The 19,612-nt window shown below is 41.1% G+C and overlaps 2 protein-coding genes across 3 annotated transcripts; one reads left to right on the forward strand and one right to left on the reverse strand.

The window, feature by feature from the left end:
* Positions 1-632: 632 nt before the first annotated feature.
* VPS29 (VPS29 retromer complex component) lies at positions 633-7,008 on the forward strand (the record flags this gene model as incomplete). Its single annotated transcript, XM_081113387.1, is given in 5 exon segments — positions 633-684; positions 687-703; positions 3,703-3,894; positions 6,018-6,253; positions 6,512-7,008. Coding segments are annotated over 5 exon segments (615 nt in total). The 3' UTR covers positions 6,630-7,008.
* Positions 7,009-7,653: 645 nt separating this feature from the next.
* FAM216A (family with sequence similarity 216 member A) lies at positions 7,654-19,495 on the reverse strand. Of its 2 annotated transcripts, none has more exons than XM_081113386.1 (7): positions 18,894-19,495; positions 17,263-17,297; positions 15,279-15,400; positions 10,999-11,128; positions 10,734-10,917; positions 10,093-10,175; positions 7,654-8,226 (listed from the first exon to the last, which is right to left on the reverse strand). In XM_081113386.1, exons 1-7 carry the CDS (start codon positions 18,983-18,985, stop codon positions 8,111-8,113), a joined length of 762 nt encoding a protein of 253 aa, XP_080969512.1. In that variant the 5' UTR covers positions 18,986-19,495; the 3' UTR covers positions 7,654-8,110. The 2 variants fall into 2 exon arrangements, with proteins under 2 accessions (XP_080969512.1, XP_080969511.1); XM_081113385.1 differs by having other exon boundaries at positions 17,257-17,297.
* Between the last annotated feature and the right edge of the window lie 117 nt (positions 19,496-19,612).

Genomic DNA, 19,612 nt, shown 5'->3' on the forward strand with positions numbered 1-19,612 from the left:
AAAGAACTGGGCGGAATTTAGCACTATTCCATCTTTTATTTGGCAAAAGGGGACTAGAAACATTCAACACGCGGTAGTATCCAAGAGTCCACAGGCAGCAAATTCATTTTTATGTGGAGAGGAATGTGTTTGTTTTTATCATCGTTAGTTGGTGACTTCATCACTCGATAATGTATTTGTAGTGCTACATTAGATCAGCTACAAAATAATGACCCAAACTGCAGCATAATTTTACAACTAGAATTTTAACATAGTTAAGATCAATATACTTGAGGAATAGTGAGGCCATAAGAATGTAGAAAAGGTTAGCTTTCGTTAAAGCTACGACTGATTAATTTTCCAAATTGTCTTGTAAAATGCTAAGTAAACAGGAAATGAAAGGGTATGAGAGTCATGTGGAGAATAAGATTAGGAAAAAAATTGACAAGGCAAAAAATTTTACAAGTATGTATGCATGCGCGTATGTGTCACGTTTAAAATATAGCAAATGGTTCTTTTGGTATTTTGAGCAAAGCTGATTTTTAACATTTTCTTTCATAACACTCAGAAATCATTAACAATTGTTTGCATATTCATTTGATATGAGTTTTTTTGGGTTTGTTTCTTTTTGTTGCTTTCTTTTAACATTGGTCATGTTTCACCCTTTTTTTTCATTCCCCCTGTCTGCAATCAACTTCTTCATTCCACTAAGGCTGGGCACAGAGTAAGTTTCTTCTCTTAGCTCCTCCTAATAATGGTGGTTGGGTGTCTGATTACTGGGATTTTCACCCTCTTATAGGCTATCAAATAGGATATAGCCAAATTCCTATGCTTTGATTGGGTTGGTTCTTTATTTGAATTTAACAAGACTGCCATTTCCAGGATCTTTTGCTGTCTTAAAAGACTATAATCTATGTCTAACCTGAACTGTCAAAGTGTGGGATTTGGGCAAGGACATTCCTCAAAGTCTGATATTTGTTATGTGACACTATTTCCCTTATAATTTTGTCACTTGCAGGAAACCAGAGTCCTAGTTAGGACCCTTACTAATTTTAAATAATTTCTGTGTGGTCATTCATACAGTTATAACTTTAGAATGCTGATATCTGGGCACATGGGCATAATCCACAGTACATTATAGAATTTAGGTTATCAATCATTATAAAGTATCATTTCTTTTTTTTTTTTTAAATATATTTTATTGATTTTTTACAGAGAGGAAGGGAGAGAGATAGAGAGCTAGAAACATCGATGAGAGAGAAACATCGACCAGCTGCCTCCTGCACATCTCCCACTGGGGATGTGCCCGCAACCCAGGTACATGCCCTTGACCGGAATCGAACCTGGGACCCCTCAGTCCGCAAGCCGACGCTCTATCCACTGAGCCAAACCGGTTTTGGCTAAAGTATCATTTCTTACTAATGTTCTTTTTAGTTCACTCAGATGGAACAACTCATTCACTATTAGTCCCAAACATTTTTTTAAAATATACCTATATATTTTAAAAATATATATTGTTATTGGTCTCAGAGAGGCAGGGAGAGGGAGAAAGAGATAGTAACATCAGTGATGGGAGGGAATCATTGATTGGCTGTCTCTCGCTTGCCCCCAACTGGGGATCGAGCCCACAACCCGAGCAAGTGCCCTTGACTGGGACTGGAATCAAACCCCGGCCCCTTCAGTCACCAGGCAGTTGCTCTATCCACTGAGCCAAACCAGCTAGGGCAGTCCCAAACATTTCAGCCTGTTACAGACATATACCCTTTTATGGTTTGAGATTATTCTTTTTTTTTAAATAAGGATATCTTTACCTTTTTTTCAAATGCCAGCGTCCCACATTAACTATGCACCTCAATACATATCTGAAGGGATCTCCCTCTAAAGATGAAGATTGTTGTTATATCTCTAGGTACTTTTGTATTCATTACCAATGAAGGTCAAAACTTCATGGTGGTTTTAGTTTTACAGATGTTTTACCCATCTGGATTGAAACAATATAAGTCCTTGAGCAAATACCAGCTGAATCTAGTCTTTATAAAGAAACTTATTTAACAACTTCTTTTAAAATGCTCTAATTTTACTGCAGTTACTCTACATCCTGAGTAGTTCCTTTCCTTTGTAATCATTTTGATATTTGTTGCAAGATGAATCAAGCTTGTTTTAATAATTTTAATTTTGCACATTTTGTTTTTGATTAATTTCAGTTTACAAAGTCAGTGGTGACAACACTTTTGTTTTATCTTATTTTAGACATTTAATGTTTTCTTTGATAATAAGAAATAGTCATACCTTTTTAAAAAGCAGTTAAAGGGCATGTACATTTATGGATGGGACGTCTGTGTGGGAAAACATGCTGTCATAGAGTGAAGGTGCTTATATTAATCAACATGAAATTGTTGTCCTTTGGAGGGCAGATATTTTTAAACTAGAGGCACCGGTGGGGTTCCTGGGCCTGGCCTGCGGGGATTGGGCGGAAACCGGCTCTCTGACATCCCCCAGGGGTCCCGATTGTAAGAGGGCGCAGGCCAGGCCAAGAGACCCCACCAGTGCATGATCGGGGCCTGGGGAGGGACCACGGGAGGGCTCCAGGGCATGTCAGGTCTGCTTGCCCAGTCGGAGCGGCTGTCTCCTGGTGGTCAGTGCACGTCATAGCGACTGGTTGAATGGCAGAATGAACGTTGGACACTGAGCATATTAGGCCTTTATTATATAGGATAGGATGACCTTTTTTAATATATTCTTCTGTTAAGTGACTTAGTTAAATAATATTTACATGTAAACTCATTAATATATTACAGGATTGAGATTTTTATTTTTTATATTAAAGTTTGCAACTCTAAACCACTTCCTACTAAATTCATCACTTATTTAACTGACTCTTTTTTTTAATGCTCTAATGCACATGAAAGATTGTGAAAATGTTATTTTAAGTTTTGAAACTAAACTGAGGACACATAGGCACTTTAATCTAGACAATTAATATATGACAGTGAGGATTTCTAATGAAAGAGAAGATAAAGATTATTATTATCTCTAGGTACTTTTGTATTGAAAAGTACACATTTGTCCTATTGAAACTTTGTGAAACATAGGCTGTTTTTATTCCTCTGTAATGTGTAGCTAATAGTTTTAAGTAGCAAATATTGTAAATTTTGGCTATTATTCCTCCAAATAGTTGTCAGGCTAGTAAACATAATTATAGAATTAATTTTTTTATCATTCCTTTTTTTTTTTTTTTTTAATCCTCACCCTGGGATATGTTTGGAGAAAGTAAAGGAGAGAGGGAGGAAAGGAGGGAAAAACATCAGTGTGAGAGAGAAACATCCATGTGAGAGAGACATTGATCGGTTGCCTCCAACCTGGGATCAAACTGGCAACCTAGGTATGTGTCCTGACTGGGAATCAAACCTACGACCTGGTGTACTGAATGACACTCCAACTAAATGAGCCACCTGGCCAGGGCTCTATCATTTCATTTTTAACAGTTCTCTTTATTAATGTTCCTGGAATCAATCCATGAGATTTTAAGAACAGAGTACATTATCATGTGTGATATGTGTGTTTGTTTAAATGGTTATGCTAAGGAAATGTATGAATAACTTCTGCTCCTTTGTGTTCTGGAATCTCTGATTAGTTTAATTTAAAAGGGGGTTATTGGAAGAGAGTATCTTGTTTTGACATAATGTTTAACATTACACCTTGTCTCACCTTGACACTTTAAAGTTGGTGTTGGTATTAGGAGACCTGCACATCCCACACCGGTGCAACAGTTTGCCAGCGAAGTTCAAAAAGCTGCTGGTACCAGGAAAGATTCAGCACATTCTCTGCACTGGAAACCTTTGCACCAAAGAGAGTTATGACTATCTCAAGACTCTGGCCGGTGATGTTCATATTGTGAGAGGAGACTTCGATGAGGTGATGTATTTCCCTTTCTTTCACAGTATTTCCTTCTCTTGATTTTCACATATAAAGCTTTATCCTTTAGACTAGTTTCTCAACTATTAAGGTCTCTTTTCCCTCCAAATATAAAATTACTACACATACCCCTCCTTCCTGTTGGAAAATCACTGAATTTTAGATTGCTCAATAAACATATTAAGTACTTGTTCTAACTAAATTGATACGGAGTAAAAGTAGTTATGTCACTATTTTTTGTAGTATTATCATTTAGTTTATAAAGTTTTTGTTATGAACTTCTTACCACCACCATCACCTCTACTACCGTGTTCCAAGGACCATATCACTTTCCTATATTCCAACTTCCTCATTCTACCCTCCCTCCCTCCACAGTTTGTTCTCCAAGTAGCAGAGTGATCCTTTTTAAGTGAAGATCACATCACTGATCTGTTGAAGAGCCTACCATGGCTCTCTGTCACCAGGGTTAACTATAAAGTACTGGCAGGAGGAAGTTTTGAGGAAGTCATAGAATTGTTTTATATCTTGATTGTGGCGGTGCTTACATGACTATATGCATTTGTCAAAACACCTTGAATTATATACTAAGAAGGATAATTTTACTCTATGTAGATTATACCTCAGTACACCTGACTTTAAAAAAGAAAAAAAAAAACATTAGAAATTCTGGGGTTCCAACTTTGCCCATTAATTAACAATGAGATTTTAGGCACATTACATCCTCTTTCTGGTCTTAGTTTCCTTCTGTGTAAATAGATTGGAATAGATGATTTTTAAAACCCCTGCCAGTACTAACATTGTATGATTTTAAATTAAAAATCTGAGTCTGAAAATTTTTTTATTTCTGGGAATATAAACTGTTTCATAAATTATTTAACTTTATTGTTGCTTTTTAATGGGACTCTTTATATCAAACTGAATGACCATAGTGTTGTTGTTTTTTAGTGGATTTTTGAAAGTTTGGGTAAACTAGAGCTTGCACAGAGGTGAAAGACAGGATGAGAAGGAAAGAGGCAAACTTCTTGTCAATAATTAGAATATAGGTTTGCTTTGTTAAAAACATTAGTGGTTCTGTTTGTGTTATACTAAAAATAGTTTTAGCCCTAGCCGGTTTGGCTCAGTAGAGCGTTGACCATGGACCAAAGGGTCCCGGGTTTGATTCAGGTCAAGGGCATGTACCTTGGTTGCAGGCTCCTCCCTAGCTCCAGCCCTGGTCAGGGGGCGTGCAGGAGGCAACCAATCGATGTATTTCTCTCACATCAATGTTTCTGTCTTTCCCTTTCTCTTCCACTCTCTCTAAAAGATCAATGGGAAAATATCCTCGGGTGAGGATTAACAAAAAATAACAGTTTCAGTAGCAAGAATTCAAAATTTTTGCTACAAATTTGCTCAAGTCACAATCCCTGAAGCCATGCTACCAATCCCTGGTAGCTCAACCACTTATTAATGTGTGACTTTGGGCAGGTTATTTTAACCTCTCCATGCCTCCGTTTTTTTCATCCATAAAATGGGGGTCAGAATAGAATCTACCTCTTAGGATTATTTTTCCTTAAATATATTTTTATTGATTTCAGAGAGGAAGGGAGGAGGAGAGAGAGATAGCTAGCTTCTTGCATGCCCCACACTGGGGATGTAGCCCTCAACCTGGGCCTATGCCCCCACCAGGAATGGAACCGTGATCTCCTGGTTCATAGGTCGGTGCTCAACCACTGAGCCATGACCACCAGGTTTAGGATTGTTTGTAAGCATTAGGTAGGTTGATATTTAGAATAGTGCCTGTTTCATACTAAGTACTATGTATTTTAAATTATTTTAAGTCATCATCTATATAACTTAAAGCCTGGGGTACAGGCCATATGCCTAGGATTCTTAGGGAGAGGAAACCCAGAAATTTGATGGGATAATCATTTTCTACAGCATGCCCAAAAGAATCTATATTCTATAAAAATAAACACAAGGTATTGCATGAGACATTTCAGTTATGTGCATAGTTGCAGCCTTAGAGACTAAGAAGAAATCATATTTAATAAAAGTGTTGGTTGTGGAGCAAAACATCCATATGAGACTGAATATTTAAAAGCAGGTTGTTTTTTAAACATGAGTATGTTTATTTCTTATTTTAGAATCTGAATTATCCAGAACAGAAAGTTGTGACTGTGGGGCAGTTCAAAATTGGTTTGATCCATGGACATCAAGTTATTCCATGGGGAGATATGGCCAGCTTAGCCCTGTTGCAGAGGCAGTTTGATGTGGACATTCTTATCTCAGGACACACACACAAATTTGAAGCATTTGAGCATGAAAATAAATTCTACATTAACCCAGGTTCTGCCACTGGAGCATATAATGCCTTGGAAACGTGAGTAGTATGTAATTTGGGAATTTGGGGGTTTTATAAACTTAATAATTGCATGTGTGACATTTCATAAAAGAGAAATGCAACCATTTAAATATAGCCTTTCTGGCCATCTTCTTTTGGTGGTTATTCTTTTTAATATGTAACAACCAGATTTCTCCTTGAATCCAAATTGTCATATTAAATTGTCATATTATATTAAATTTATAGTGCTGTGGTTTTTTAGTACAAAACACTGACATTACTTATATCTCCTTCCAGAAACATTATTCCTTCATTTGTGTTGATGGATATCCAGGCTTCTACAGTTGTCACTTATGTGTATCAGCTAATCGGAGATGATGTGAAAGTAGAACGAATCGAATACAAAAAATCATAAAGCCAGGCCTGTCTTGATTTTTTCTGTTGTTGTTGTTTCTTATTAATTCCCCTGTTCAAATCAAGTAATGAAACAATTAAGAGCCACAAAATTGTATCACTTTTATAATATTTTGCAGTAAAATGTATCGTCTTCTGTTAATACAACGTCTAAGCTTCTTGTAAACTATAAGAATTTATTTAGTTTAAGTATATGATTTCTATGAAAAAATGTCCCCACACAGTAAATGGTTACATGTTAAGAAAAACTTATCATTGTAAATACCTTCAGAGTTGATATTTAGAACTTTATTATAAAAGTAGTGCATGAGGGAAAAGAATCTGGACTTTCTTGTATACATTTTTCTCTTCTCCAGTAATAAAGTTACCTTTCATTTATACTTTCTTGATAATCTGTTTTAATTTTTAAAAACCATAAAAATGAGAGACCAAATGAAACTGTGGACAAGCATTAAAGTGATGAGATGACTTTTTAGAGCTCTCTCATTTCTTAGATATTCTGGGTCATAATGTTGGACTCTGATTTCATTTTCTAAATAATATGCCATATGGACATATTAAATCAGGAGCGATCCTTCAAACTGTTGCTTTAAATTGCCCTATTTTTCAAGTTTTAATAAAAAAAAAAATTTAAGCCGAAACCGGTTTGGCTCAGTGGATAGAGCGTCGGCCTGCGGACTGAAGGGTCCCGGGTTCGATTCCGGTCAAGGGCATGTACCTGGGTTGCGGGCATATCCCCAGTGGGGGATGTGTGTGCAGGAGGCAGCTGATCGATGTTTCTCTCTCATCGATGTTTCTAACTCTCTCTCTCTCTCTCCCTTCCTCTCTGTAAAAAATCAATAAAATATATTTAAAAAAAAAAAATTTAACACTAATGTTTAGAAGGGAAGCAACCTAGAATGAATATGTAATGTAAAGAATCCTCTCATTAGTACCACCACCCCCAACTTAATCTAGTTTGAGAGGCCAAGTGTTTGTGTGGCAATTTTCATAAAATAGGGCAAACTGACATTTCCATTTTTAAGTTGTATTCAAGCAGCAAATATTTATTAAGCATCATCTTTGCAATCCAGGGTGTTATCTCTATTAAATGCTATGCCATATTAGGATATTTCAAGACTTTTCCTCAGCCAAATCAAGAAAATATTTGTCAGATATTTTAATGTTGCTGTTTTAGGACTTATTGTAAACACAGAGAGAATTATACAATGTAGTTGTCAGATTTAAAGAAAAAATAATTCAGTTTTTAAGTGACAAAAATTTTAATTGTATCTAGCTAGAAATAAAAGCATATATTTACGCAGGGACTTTATTACACAAATATCATTGGAACATGGAACTACATCAAACCAATTACATGGTTTAAACATTTCTGAACAAACCAAAATTACTTAATGACTTAATGGTGAATAACAGTATCAGTTCACAACCCCTACCCCTACCCCTACCTTTGGCACATTATCAATACATAAGACAAGATTGTCAAGTTAACATCAGATGGTCTCCCTGTTCTTCAATTGACATTGATTGCATACACTTACTTAGAAAATCTTCCTTTATTTCTTCATTGGTGTATGATTCAAAATCATTTGTAGAAACTGAAGACAAAAGAAAAAGAGTTTATAATGTCTATTTTGGAAACAAAATTGTATTTCACCCTAAAAATTGAGATTTGTATATAAGAACAACCTTCAAAATGACCTACGTTATTAATAAACCTTTAGCAAAAACAGATTGCTTACATTTTCAAAACTGAACTCCCCTTTCCCCCAAATCTCTTACTTCTAAAAATCAGATACTCAATACTGCTCGGCCAGAAGATCACAGTTGGATTGTGGTCAGGGTATATGCCTGGGTTGCGTGCTCAGTCCATAGTGTGGAGCTTGCAGGAGGTAGCCAATTATGATTCTCATCATTGATGTTTCTATCTTTCTCTTCCTCTCCCTTCCTCTCAATTCAATAAAAATTTATTATTTTAAAACCTTAAAAAAGCCGAGACCGGTTTGGCTCAGTGGATAGAGCGTCGGCCTGCAGACTGAAAGGTCCCAGGTTCGATTCCGGTCAAGGGCATGTACCTGGGTTTCGGGCACATCCCCCCCAGTAGGGGGTGTGCAGGAGGCAGCTGATCGATGTTTCTCTCTCCTCAATGTTTCTAACTCTCTATCTCTCTCCCTTCCTCTCTGTAAAAAGCAATAAAATATATTTTTTAAAAAAAACCTTAAAAAATAAAAGATACCCAGTGCTGTATTCTAGCCAAGTTACTGTACAGCAAATTCTGTTACTAAGTTCTATTTTTCCTTTGCTTTGTGACTTTATTTTTTTTGTTAACACTATTACAGATGTTCCCATTCTTCCCCTGCCTTAGTCTACCTCCAGCCAGCGCCCTTTGTTTTTTAAAATATATTGGCAGGAAAGAAATGACAGTTTCAGCATTCTCCATTTTAAGTTCCTTCTTATCTCTCTTCTCTTGGGGACCACAGGGACCTTTCCCCTGCCTGGGGTTTTCTCCAGCTGTTCTTTTTGGAACCAGGCTTACCTTGATCCCTACGGTTTCCCTCAATTCTTGGATAGGCACAGTGTGGTATTCACAGCAGAGCTGAGTGGCACTGTCACATTGTGGTAGTGACTAGGAAACGACGTGACTTCCACTCAATCCTTTCCATTTTATCAATTCTGAGGAATACTTCGGAGCATTTGGTCTTTCTTCCTCTTTTGTCTTTTTCATTTTGTGCTATTCCGTAATTGTAGAAGGATCCTTTATGCCGATCCTTCCCAAGTCTAGATTTGTCTGAGTTGCTCTGTCACCTGCTTGACTTGCTTCCACTGATTTGTTGAGTAGTGTTAAAATGGTATTGGTGATAATAGCCTTCTGTAAACTATTTGATGCTATACAAACTATGTTATCCTTTCGAAAATGGCACTACCTCATAAAACAAATGCTATGGCTTGGAAAAAGTCATGTTTTTGTGAATTTGAGTTCTGATAGGATAAATTCCGTTAAGTCTCTAACCTTGATATTATACCTTTTTAAAAATATATTTTTTTATTGATTTCAGAGAAGAAGGAAGAGGGAGAGAGAGAGATAGAAACATCAAAGATGAGAGAATCGATTGGCTGCCTCCTGCACGCCCCACACTGGGAACTGAGCCCTAAACCCGGGCATGTGCCCCGACCGGGAATCAAACCATGACCTGGTTCATAGGTGGATACTCAACCACTGAGCCATGCCACCTGGGTAACATTATATCTTAATTTATAATTAGAAATACCTTGAATCTTACTACTCTGAGCAGTGTGTTCTTTTAAATGAAAACAGAAATATATTTCATGTTTAGTTTTATTAGGAGCAATACAAGCAAATCACATTCTAAATTTTCAGTGGCTAGCCTTAATCTATATTGGGTTTAATGATTTTTTATACATAAGATCTTTAAAAATGCATATTTTTCAAATTCTACATTTACCTGATTGCATGAACAGTCTGCCTGGTTTTCTAAAAATCTTCAGCGACTTACATCGTGTTTTAGACACATATCCAGTTTTTAAACTATAAGAAAGAAAAGCATCTTAATTGCAACCAGCAAAGTGAACAGCTGCCTAATGATTGTGGAAGGCTACACAAATTCTCTATTAAGCTGCCAGCATCACCAAAGAGACCCTTTCAGCCCCTGAGTTCTCCTGTGACTTATTAATCCTGAAATGCAAAGCTAACTATTTTGCAGGTTGAATAATTAGGCTTCTTATCTCATTTTCCCTTTTTGTTGATAGTATTCCCCTGTGCAGAAGCGACCATATGCTTCTCCTTTTGGAAGTGTTTGCATTATTTTGAATTTGAGTGGGAATCACTGAAAAGGGCAGTCTTCCATATCTCTAGCTGGTCAAGAAATGTTGACAATTCCACCAAATAAGTTCTCTAAAAGATGTGGCAGATCACAGTCAGCTCAGTAAAGAGACCATAAGATAACATCCTTTTTTGCTTTTTGTCCAGCTGCTTCTGAACTTAGCAAAGTCAACATAATAGGGAACACAAGTTTTAACATCATTTAGCTACCCTTCAAATAAAATTGGGGTACATTTTCCTCCTTTTAAACAATAAGAAGCAGACCTTCCTTTGTTTCTCATGGGTCGCCAGAGGGAATGCTGTATGATCATTTCAGGTGCAGATGCGGCTGCGATGTTGGAAGGCACTGAGTCCCCTCTCTCCAGTTGGTGTCGCCATGTAGTACAGGGGTAATGCTGCTTCTGGGAGTGACGAGAACTGAGGTGGCTCCTGTGATGAGTGAGGACACCTGTCATATAAATCACTTCAGTTAGAGGACCCTCTCAATTCTTGTGACAACTAGTAAGAAACTAATTGCAGGTGCACCTGCCTGGCTTGTGAGAGTTGTGCTGGATCATATGCATGTACTGCCTCTTCATTAACACCCTCAGATAGTTCACATTACAGATCTTAGCAATGCTGCACAGATAATGCTTCTGGCCTATGGTGAGGTCTGGATGCTAAAAGACAGAACAAGATTTATAGGCTTTTATCTGAAAGGATGAATGTTTAGCAGAGTGTACCATCTGTACGTTTTACTTAAGCAAATTCAACTATGTTAATTTGGCCAAGGAGAGAGAGAAAGAAATGGCCATTTAAATAGTACAAGTGACTCTGCTTGCCATTTCCATTCAAGTGATTCAGATGCCCAATGAGGTTTGAGGGCCACTGCCCTAGAAGAGTAAGCAAAATATGAATCCGCTGTTACGTCAGTGAGTCTTTTGGGGGGTGTATGTGTGTGCATGTGTGTGTGTGTGGTGCATTTTTTTATTTTTTATTGACTTTATTGGGGTGACACTGGTTAATAAAATTATATAGGTTTCAGGTGTACAATTCTATAATGCATCATCTGTTTATTGTTTGTGTGTTCACCACCCCCAGTCAGTGAGTCTTAATTCCCATGTACCTCTCAGTGAGTGTGGGCATCTCACTTCTATATAAAGTAGCATCTAAAAGCAACCCAATTACTCTACTTATTTTAACTAAAAAAACAGTCCTTTCTAGAACCATAAGGATAACTGAGTTGGACAGATGGAGGGATAGTCTGATGGGCTCTGATATAAGTAACTTTGACTAATATTTTCACTGTACTTCCTGATTTTAGAAGTTAACACCTAAAATGCAAGACCACTACATATGCGCGTGCACACACACACACACACACAGGATTTACTGAACTGGATAGGTAATAATCCAGAAGAAATTCAAAAGGTTGGCCTGAAAACTTCACCAGTTGGCACTCATCTTTAGTAAGCCTAATTTGTGTTGCTCTGGAAAGGCTACCCTGCCAGCTATGATCTTTAATGGGTAATACAGGACAATAGCTGTGTTAAAGGTTTACTGCCATTTTCTTTACTTGCTTATTTCTAGTTTTGTAGTCTTTGAGAAAAATCTTTATGAGGTGGGTTTCCATCTCTAGAATGGAACTTTCCTCAAGTGCCTTCGTGTTTGAGGCATTGAGTTTCCTGCATAAAGGTACATCAAATCTGAAGGTCATATGATAAGAAATCCTAAATAATAAAGAGCTAATATGCAAATGGTCATCACACCCTCACACCATCAAGCCATAATGGCTCAGACTCTCAACACGGGAGAGAGGAATGGGGACCAGCCAGGCACAAATGAGCTCGTGAGAGAGGAATGGAGACCAGCCAGACTGCAGCCTGGGAGAGGGACAAGCCGCCTGCCCCGTGGTCCCCTGTGACTGCGGCTGGCCCAAGCAAAGCCGGTCTGGGTCCTGGGTGCCTGCGGCTGGCCAGAGGGAGGGAAGCCCAAGTCCTGGGTGCCTGCAACCGGCTGGAGGAGGGAATCTTGGGTCCCAGGTGCGGGGTGAGGCAGAGGTGGTTAGGGATGATCAGGCCAGCAGGGGAATAGTTAGGGGCGATCAGGCAGGCAGATGTGGTTAGGGGCAAGCAGGCAGGCAGGCAGGCAGGCGATCAGTTAGGAGCCAGCAGTCCTGAATTGTGAGAGGCAATCAGACATCCTCCGAGAGGTCCTGGATTGGAGAAGGTGCAGGCCGGGCTGAGGGACCCCCCACCCCCACTCCGTGCATGAATTTTGTGCACCAGGCCTCTAGTCTGTAATAAAATTCTTGTATTCACTCATGGTTGACCCAACAGATTTTTTATATATATATATATTCCTACACAATATGCTGGGTGTGCCTTGTCTTCTGCAGTACCTTACCCTCTAAGTCAGCAATTTCCAACCAGTGTGCCAAAAGAATTTTTAAAACTATTTAGTTGAGGGCACTGGCCCCTTTTCTTTTTTTTAATTTTTATTTATTTATGAGAGAGAGAGAGAGAGAAAGAGAAAGAGAGAGAGAGAGATTTGTCGTTCCACTTATTTATGTATTCATTGGTTGATTCTTGTATGTGCCCTAACAGGGTCAAACCTGTAACCTTGGCATATCGGGACAATGCTCTAAACAACTGAGTTACCCTGCCAGAGCCTGACCTCTTTTCCCTTAGATTGTCAAATTGTAAAAGTGACAGTAGCCAACACAAAAATAGCAGCCAGGTGTGAATGAATCAAAACTGTACCTTTTTTTGTCAGATCAGCAAAAAATACATTTTTTGCTGCAGAATTTTAATAGTTTGTATCTGTCATGAGATATAAAAGGTTGAAAATCACTTATCTAAGTAGCTTGTATATATATATATCTCCCATTGGCTAATCAGGGCGATATGCAAATTAACTGCCAGCCAAGATGGCGGCTGGCAGCCAGGCAGCTTGAAACTAACATGAGGCTTGCTTGCTTCAGTGATGGAGGAAACCAACGTTCCCCGCCTGCCGCTGTAGGCCTCTGAGCTGCAACTCTAAGCAACTATGTAACAAATATAGAAGCTAAACAAAACCCCAGAAACCTGCTTTAGTCCGCGGGGCTTCAGCCAGCAGAATCGCAACATTGTAAGCAAAGGCCAGAAACCTACTTTCAGCAGCGGAGGCCTAAGAGCTGGAGCCAAGACTCAAAGCTAAAGCTGGCCCAGAATTTTAAAAAAAAAGAGAAAAAAAGGAGTGGCTGGGAGCTTCAGTCACCCCCAGCCTGAAAACAGCCCACAGCCCCTCACCCAGACTGGCCAGGCACCCCAGTGGGGACCCCCACCCTGAAGGGTGTGTGACCAGCTTGCAAACAGCCATCATCCCCTCACCCAGGCTGGCCAGGCACCCCAGTGGGGAACCCCACCCTGATCCAGGATACCCTTCAGGGCAAACCAGCCAGCCCCACCCATGCACCAGGCCTCTACCCTATATAGTAAAAAGGTAATATGCCTCCCAGCACCGGGATCAGCGGAACCGCGAGGCCTCCCAGCACCGGGATCAGTGTGATAGGGGGCAGCGCCCAAACCCCCTGATGGCCCTGCGGCTCTGTGTGTGACAGAGGGCGGGGCCACAACCTCCCTATCCGCCCTGCTCTGTTTGTGACAGGGGAAGGCGCCCCAACCCCCTGATCAGCCCTGCTCTGTGCCTGATAGGGGGGGCTCCCCAACCCCCTGATCGCCCTGCAGCTCTGTGTGTGACAGGGTGCGGCGCCCCAACCGCCCCCCCCCCCACGGGCCCTGCTCTGTGTGTGACGGGGTAGAGCCATAACCTCCCCATCGGCCCTGCCCTGAGTGTGAGAGTGGCGGCTCCCCAACCCCCTGATCGGCCCTGCTCTGTGGGTGATAGAGGGTGGCGCCCCAACCCCCTGATCGGCCCTGCTCTGTGCGTGACAGGGGGCAGCACCCCAACCCCCTGATGGGCCCTGCTCTGTGCATGACAGGGGGCAGCACCCCAACCCCCTTGATGGGCCCTGCTCTGTGAGTGACAGGGGGCAGTGCCCCAATCCCCTGATTGGCCCTGCTCTGTGCATGACGGGGTGGCGCCGCAACCTCCCCATCGACCCTGCCTTGAGTGTGACGGGACAGTTCCCCAACCCCCTAATTGGCCCTACCCTGACATGACTGAGGGTGGCATCACAACCTCCAGATCACCCTGCTCTGTGCATGACGGGGGGGGGGGGCGCCCCAACTCCCCAATCGGCCCTGCTCTGAGCCCGACCAGGGGCTGCACCTAGGGATTGGGCCTGCCCTCTGCCACCCAGGAGCAGGCCTAAGCCAGCAGGTCGTTATCTCCCGAGGGGTCCCAGACTGCGAGAGGGCACAGGCCGGGCTGAGGGACCCTCCCTCCCCCCCGAGTGCACAAATTTTTGTGCACCGGGCCTCTAGTATATATATAAAAGCCTAAGAGACCATTCAACTGTCTGACCACTAGCTATGACATGCAATGACCACCAGGGGGCAGACGCTCAGACCAGTAGCTATGACGCACACAGACGCTCACTGCAGGAGCTGCTGAGCTGCGGTAACTTCCAAGCTATGGTTCTCGGGTGACGCACCCAGAACCAGAGAGGAGGGAGCCTGATTCCAGGGTGCATCACTCGAGAACTGCCCTCTTGCAATCTGGGACCCCTTGGGGGATGTCATAGAGCCAGCTGCAGCCTAATCCCTGCAGGCTAGGCCGAGGGACCCCACCGGTGCATGCCGGGCCTCTGGTCTTCAATAAAAAGTTCAGCTCTGAATACAAAGATTATTGGTATTTAAATAAAGTATTGGTAGGTAGTTAGCATACCTTTAGAAAGGACACATCTGTCATTGATTTAGTGATGTGAATTGTTTGAATTTGAGGAGTTTTCCATAACTCTTGTAGCTTGGCTATGTGTAAGTTCATTTTGTGTCCATCTTTGATTCCATCTGTAGGCAAGGACATTATTATGTGAATTTCATGAGAAAGATCAGTTCAACAAATTAATTATTAAGGTCTATGTATTTACATGTGTCAGTGATTATTCTGGAGAAGTAGCATGGGCTGTTAAAAATTTTTTAATTGCTTTTAGGCAGAGGAAGAGAGAGAGAAAGAGAAACATGGATGTGAGAGAGAAACCTGTTGATGGACACTTGGATTGTTTCCAGTTTTGGACTATTACAAATTTAGCTGGCAGAAGAGATTTTAAGTTAAAAGTTTTTATTTAGTAAAGTGAATTAAATAAGCACAGTTTTGTTTTAATGTTATTGATAACAAAGGCCACTATAATTTTATATATTAAACTTTAAATTGAGTTATTTTTTTAAGATTTGGGCAAACCAGATATGGCATACTGCAAGACTAACTAGTTTACCAACAAATAGAAAATCATCTGGAAATTGTTGTTATGACCCTTAAATCATTTGGAAACTGTAATAATAAAATACTAATTCAACATTTCAAGTATATTATTGTTATTATTTTAACATATTTTTATTGATTTCAGAGAGGAAGGGAGAGGGAGAGAGAGAGAGAGAGAGAAACATCAGTGATGAGAATCATTGATTGGCTGCCTCCTGCATGCCCTCTACTGGGGATCAAACCTGCAACCCTGGGCATGTGCCCTTGATTAAAATCAAACCTGGGACCCTTTGGTCTGCAGGCCGATGCTCTATCCACTGAGCCAAACCAGCTAGGGCTCAAGTTTATTATTTTAAATCCTTTCTCAAGTCGTAAGTATGGGCTAATTCTCTAAGAGTATATCTTTTGTGTCCCTGCTAATAAATATTTCTAAGATGCATATCATAGCCTTGTCTAAAATTTAATTACTCAAAAGCTTGGTTGCATTTTGTTACAGAAAATCAAACATTTAAAAATAATAGTTATAAAAATAATAGTTAAACTCAACAACAAACAACCTAACTGAAAAATGCGCAAAGGACTTGGATAGATTTTGGATGTCTCCAAAGAAGACACACAAATTGTCAATTAGTACATGAAAAAATGCTCACTATCACTAATCATTAGGGAAGTCAAAATCAAACCCATAGTGAGATACCCATAAGGATGCCTATCATAAAAAAAAAAAAAATCCAAACAAAAGTAAGTGTTAGCTAGGATGTGGGTAAATTGGAACCATGTGCATTGCTGGTGGGAATGTAAAATGTGCAGCTGCTATAGAAACAGTGTGGCAGTTCTTCAAAATATTAAACATAGCATGGCCATATGAATCAGCAATTCCACTTGAAAACCACATTATGTATATACATTTATATGTGTGTCTGTGCATTTTTATATCTATATACTTGCAGGTACGTATGTTTTTCCTAGGTAACTGTTAGGACTATAAAATTTCCAAGGAAGAGCAAAGTGAATCCAGGTTTATATATCATTGAATTGAAATTGCTCCCTCCCCAAAATTAGTGAGACACCTTTGTCGCTCTATCCTTCACTCCAAGGGAGAGGAAAACAGCAGCATTAAGAAATATTTTGTTCTTTGAGTTTGTTCAGTTTAAAATTTTTCCTTCAATCTGTGCTCTCTTCTTCTCAACCAACACCAGCTATAAACACAGTTCTCAAATTCATTGCTATTTTGAAAGACTATTTTTAAAATACTTGATGTAAGATATCTTCATGGGAGACAAAGTACCTGCTGATTGTTCTCCCAAAAATTTTAAAGACTAAGATCACCAAGGAGGCTAATAAAATCTATTTTTAAACCTCCTTTGTGTGAGAGTTATAGCAAAACTGACTTCTCTGAACCATGTTATTTATAGGTATTATCTGATTTATGTGCTCTACTCACCAGTACCTTTGGAATTCTGGTAATAAGAATGTCCAGCTGATCTGTTTAAAAAAAAAAAAAAAGGATGTAATTAGTAGGTAGTAACAACAAATAACTGACAGCTTTATAAACATTAAAGAAGGTATTTTAAATGAAAAAAGGACAGTATTGCATATGTTTTATACTTTTCATGCTTCCATCAGACAGAATGTCTTGCAAATTTTCTTCTGTCATTCTGGTTATATCTGAATGGCTCCAGACTTATTTAAAGTGAGTTATCTGATATTTTCTTTACCATATTATTAGACAGGACTTACTTTAAGGCAAGTTTGGCCTAGTTTTATAGCCTCCTAATCTAATTCCGACATTGAGTTTAATAAAGTAGTTTGGGCTTCTAGTCCTAACCATAGTATTTTCTTATTCTCTTTATTTTTAATAAAGTAATTTGGCTATGGAAAAGACTATCTTGTTTTTTATTGTATGTAATTAAGATGTTCTAGAATCCTGGATTTGGAATGTATCTAATTTTGTATAGGTTCTTTTTTTCCTCAAATTGAGACAAAACACCCTTCCTTCCTTCTTCCTTCCTTCTTCCAATTTATTCAATGAACACGAGTTCATTCATCTCCTGATATACTAGGATCCAGCCAGTACTTCACTAAGCACTGAGAGGAACAGAAAAGAAACACAAGACCCCATCTCATCTTTTCTTTTCTTTTTAAATATATTTTATTGATTTTCCCACAGAGAGGAAGGGAGAGAGACAGAGAGTCAGAAACATCGATCAGCTGCCTCCTGCACACTCCCCACTGGGGATGTGCCCGCAACCAAGGTACATGCCCTTGACCGGAATCGAACCTGGGACCCCTGAGTCCGCAGGCCAACGCTCTATCCGCTGAGCCAAACCCGTCAGGGCCCCATCTTATCTTTAAGAAGTCTTCAATCCACCATATATTTTTTTTTTTAAAAAAAAGGCCATGGCTGCAGCAGAAGCCATGGCTGGGAGCTGCTTTGGCAAACAGCCAGCCGCTCTCTGTTTTAGGGAATCACTGATGAAAAGGATGAGGAGGTTAGTGACTTCAGCAACTGTCTTCAGCATCAGGAAATAAGAGTAAAAACTTGCCAAAAATAAAATAGGTTTATGAAGAAACGAACTTCTGTGTGAAGAAAACGTCAAGTACTTCTAATATTCATAGTCATCTGTTTCATGGACGATTACGAATCCCCACTTGACATAACGGTGGCTAATGTCACACACGGGGAACTGATTTATTGACTCGGGAGCCCTCGATTGAACAAGGACTCTTGTCCCCGCAGTCTCCCCTCTCCCCCACCCGGGTTTACGTAGAGTCCGGCGGCCAGGCCGCTTTTCCAGCCGGTTCCCCAGCGCCCCCTCGGGGCAGAAAGATGCACGCAGGTGATTGTCGCAGTCACCGCGTTGTCATTGCCCCAAACCCTCCTCAGAAACCCTTCCTTTGAACAGCGCGGCGGCTTCCATGTTTCCCATCCCGGCCACAACAAAGGTTCTCCCCGCCTCTCTCTTCAGTGCTTTGGGGGCCAGTCGATTGGAGCAGCCAGCTCCCAACCCCTCTCCACGAGGGGATCATGACCGGGCCGGTGTCCGTCCTCCCTAACCCCCCAGGGCCCCGCAGCCTCACCCGCCTCCGCCACCCTCGGTCCTGGCCACTGCCGGAGGCTCTGCGGAAGGGCTGCAGTCCGTCCAGGCGGACACCGGACCCTGGCCGAGCATCTCCTCCCGGTGCAGGGACCGCGAGCTGTGTGCGGGGAAAGCTTTCCCTCTTCCCTTCCCGGGTCAGCACGCTTGCGTCAGGTCGGGCGGGATGGGGGCGAAGAGGCGGATGCCGGATTCTAGCCCCCTCCGGGGCGTTCCGGACACGGCCCGAATAGCTTCGGGAGAGCGGGGAGGGCAGATCCACGATCCCGGAGTTAAATTGGGGAGGAGCGGGAATTCTTCAGTTGACTACGCGTTTGCATCTTTTTGTGGAACGGTTGCGTCACGGAAAGGAAATAAGACATGCCCTCCACCACCGGAGGTGCCTTCCACCTCCGTATTCCAGACCCTCGGCAAATGTGCAAATCTCGAATGTCACCATCTGTGCCAAACATCAGTACGCAAACCAAGGACCCAAGCGCCCCGCGCAGGAATGCCGAGTGCTAGCCGTTATCCGTAAACAGTTATCACCAAGGCAACCAGGCTTCGCCCGCCTCACCACCAAGGGTTTGGACCAACAACCTCAGCGCGTGCGCACACAACATCCCTCCCTTCCCAGGGTTTTCTTAGGACGCGTTTCGCACGGGATTTGGCCTGCGGGATGCTCCGTACTCGGAGGTGTGGCATGTAAACGGAACTTGGGTT

This window comes from Myotis nattereri, assembly GCF_964212035.1.
Source record: "Myotis nattereri genome assembly, chromosome: 19".
Lineage (NCBI taxonomy): Eukaryota > Metazoa > Chordata > Mammalia > Chiroptera > Vespertilionidae > Myotis > Myotis nattereri.

Excerpts from the sequence above, each read along its gene's own strand:
- FAM216A (XM_081113385.1), bottom strand. The coding sequence starts at position 18,985 with ATGCTCGGCCAGGGTCCGGTGTCCGCCTGGACGGACTGCAGCCCTTCC. Across the intron at positions 10,918-10,998 it reads GCACAACTCTCACAAGCCAG|GTGTCCTCACTCATCACAGG; the intron begins GCAGGTGCACCT and ends TTTATATGACAG. Across the intron at positions 10,176-10,733 it reads CCCATGAGAAACAAAGGAAG|TTTAAAAACTGGATATGTGT; the intron begins GTCTGCTTCTTA and ends TCTTTCTTATAG.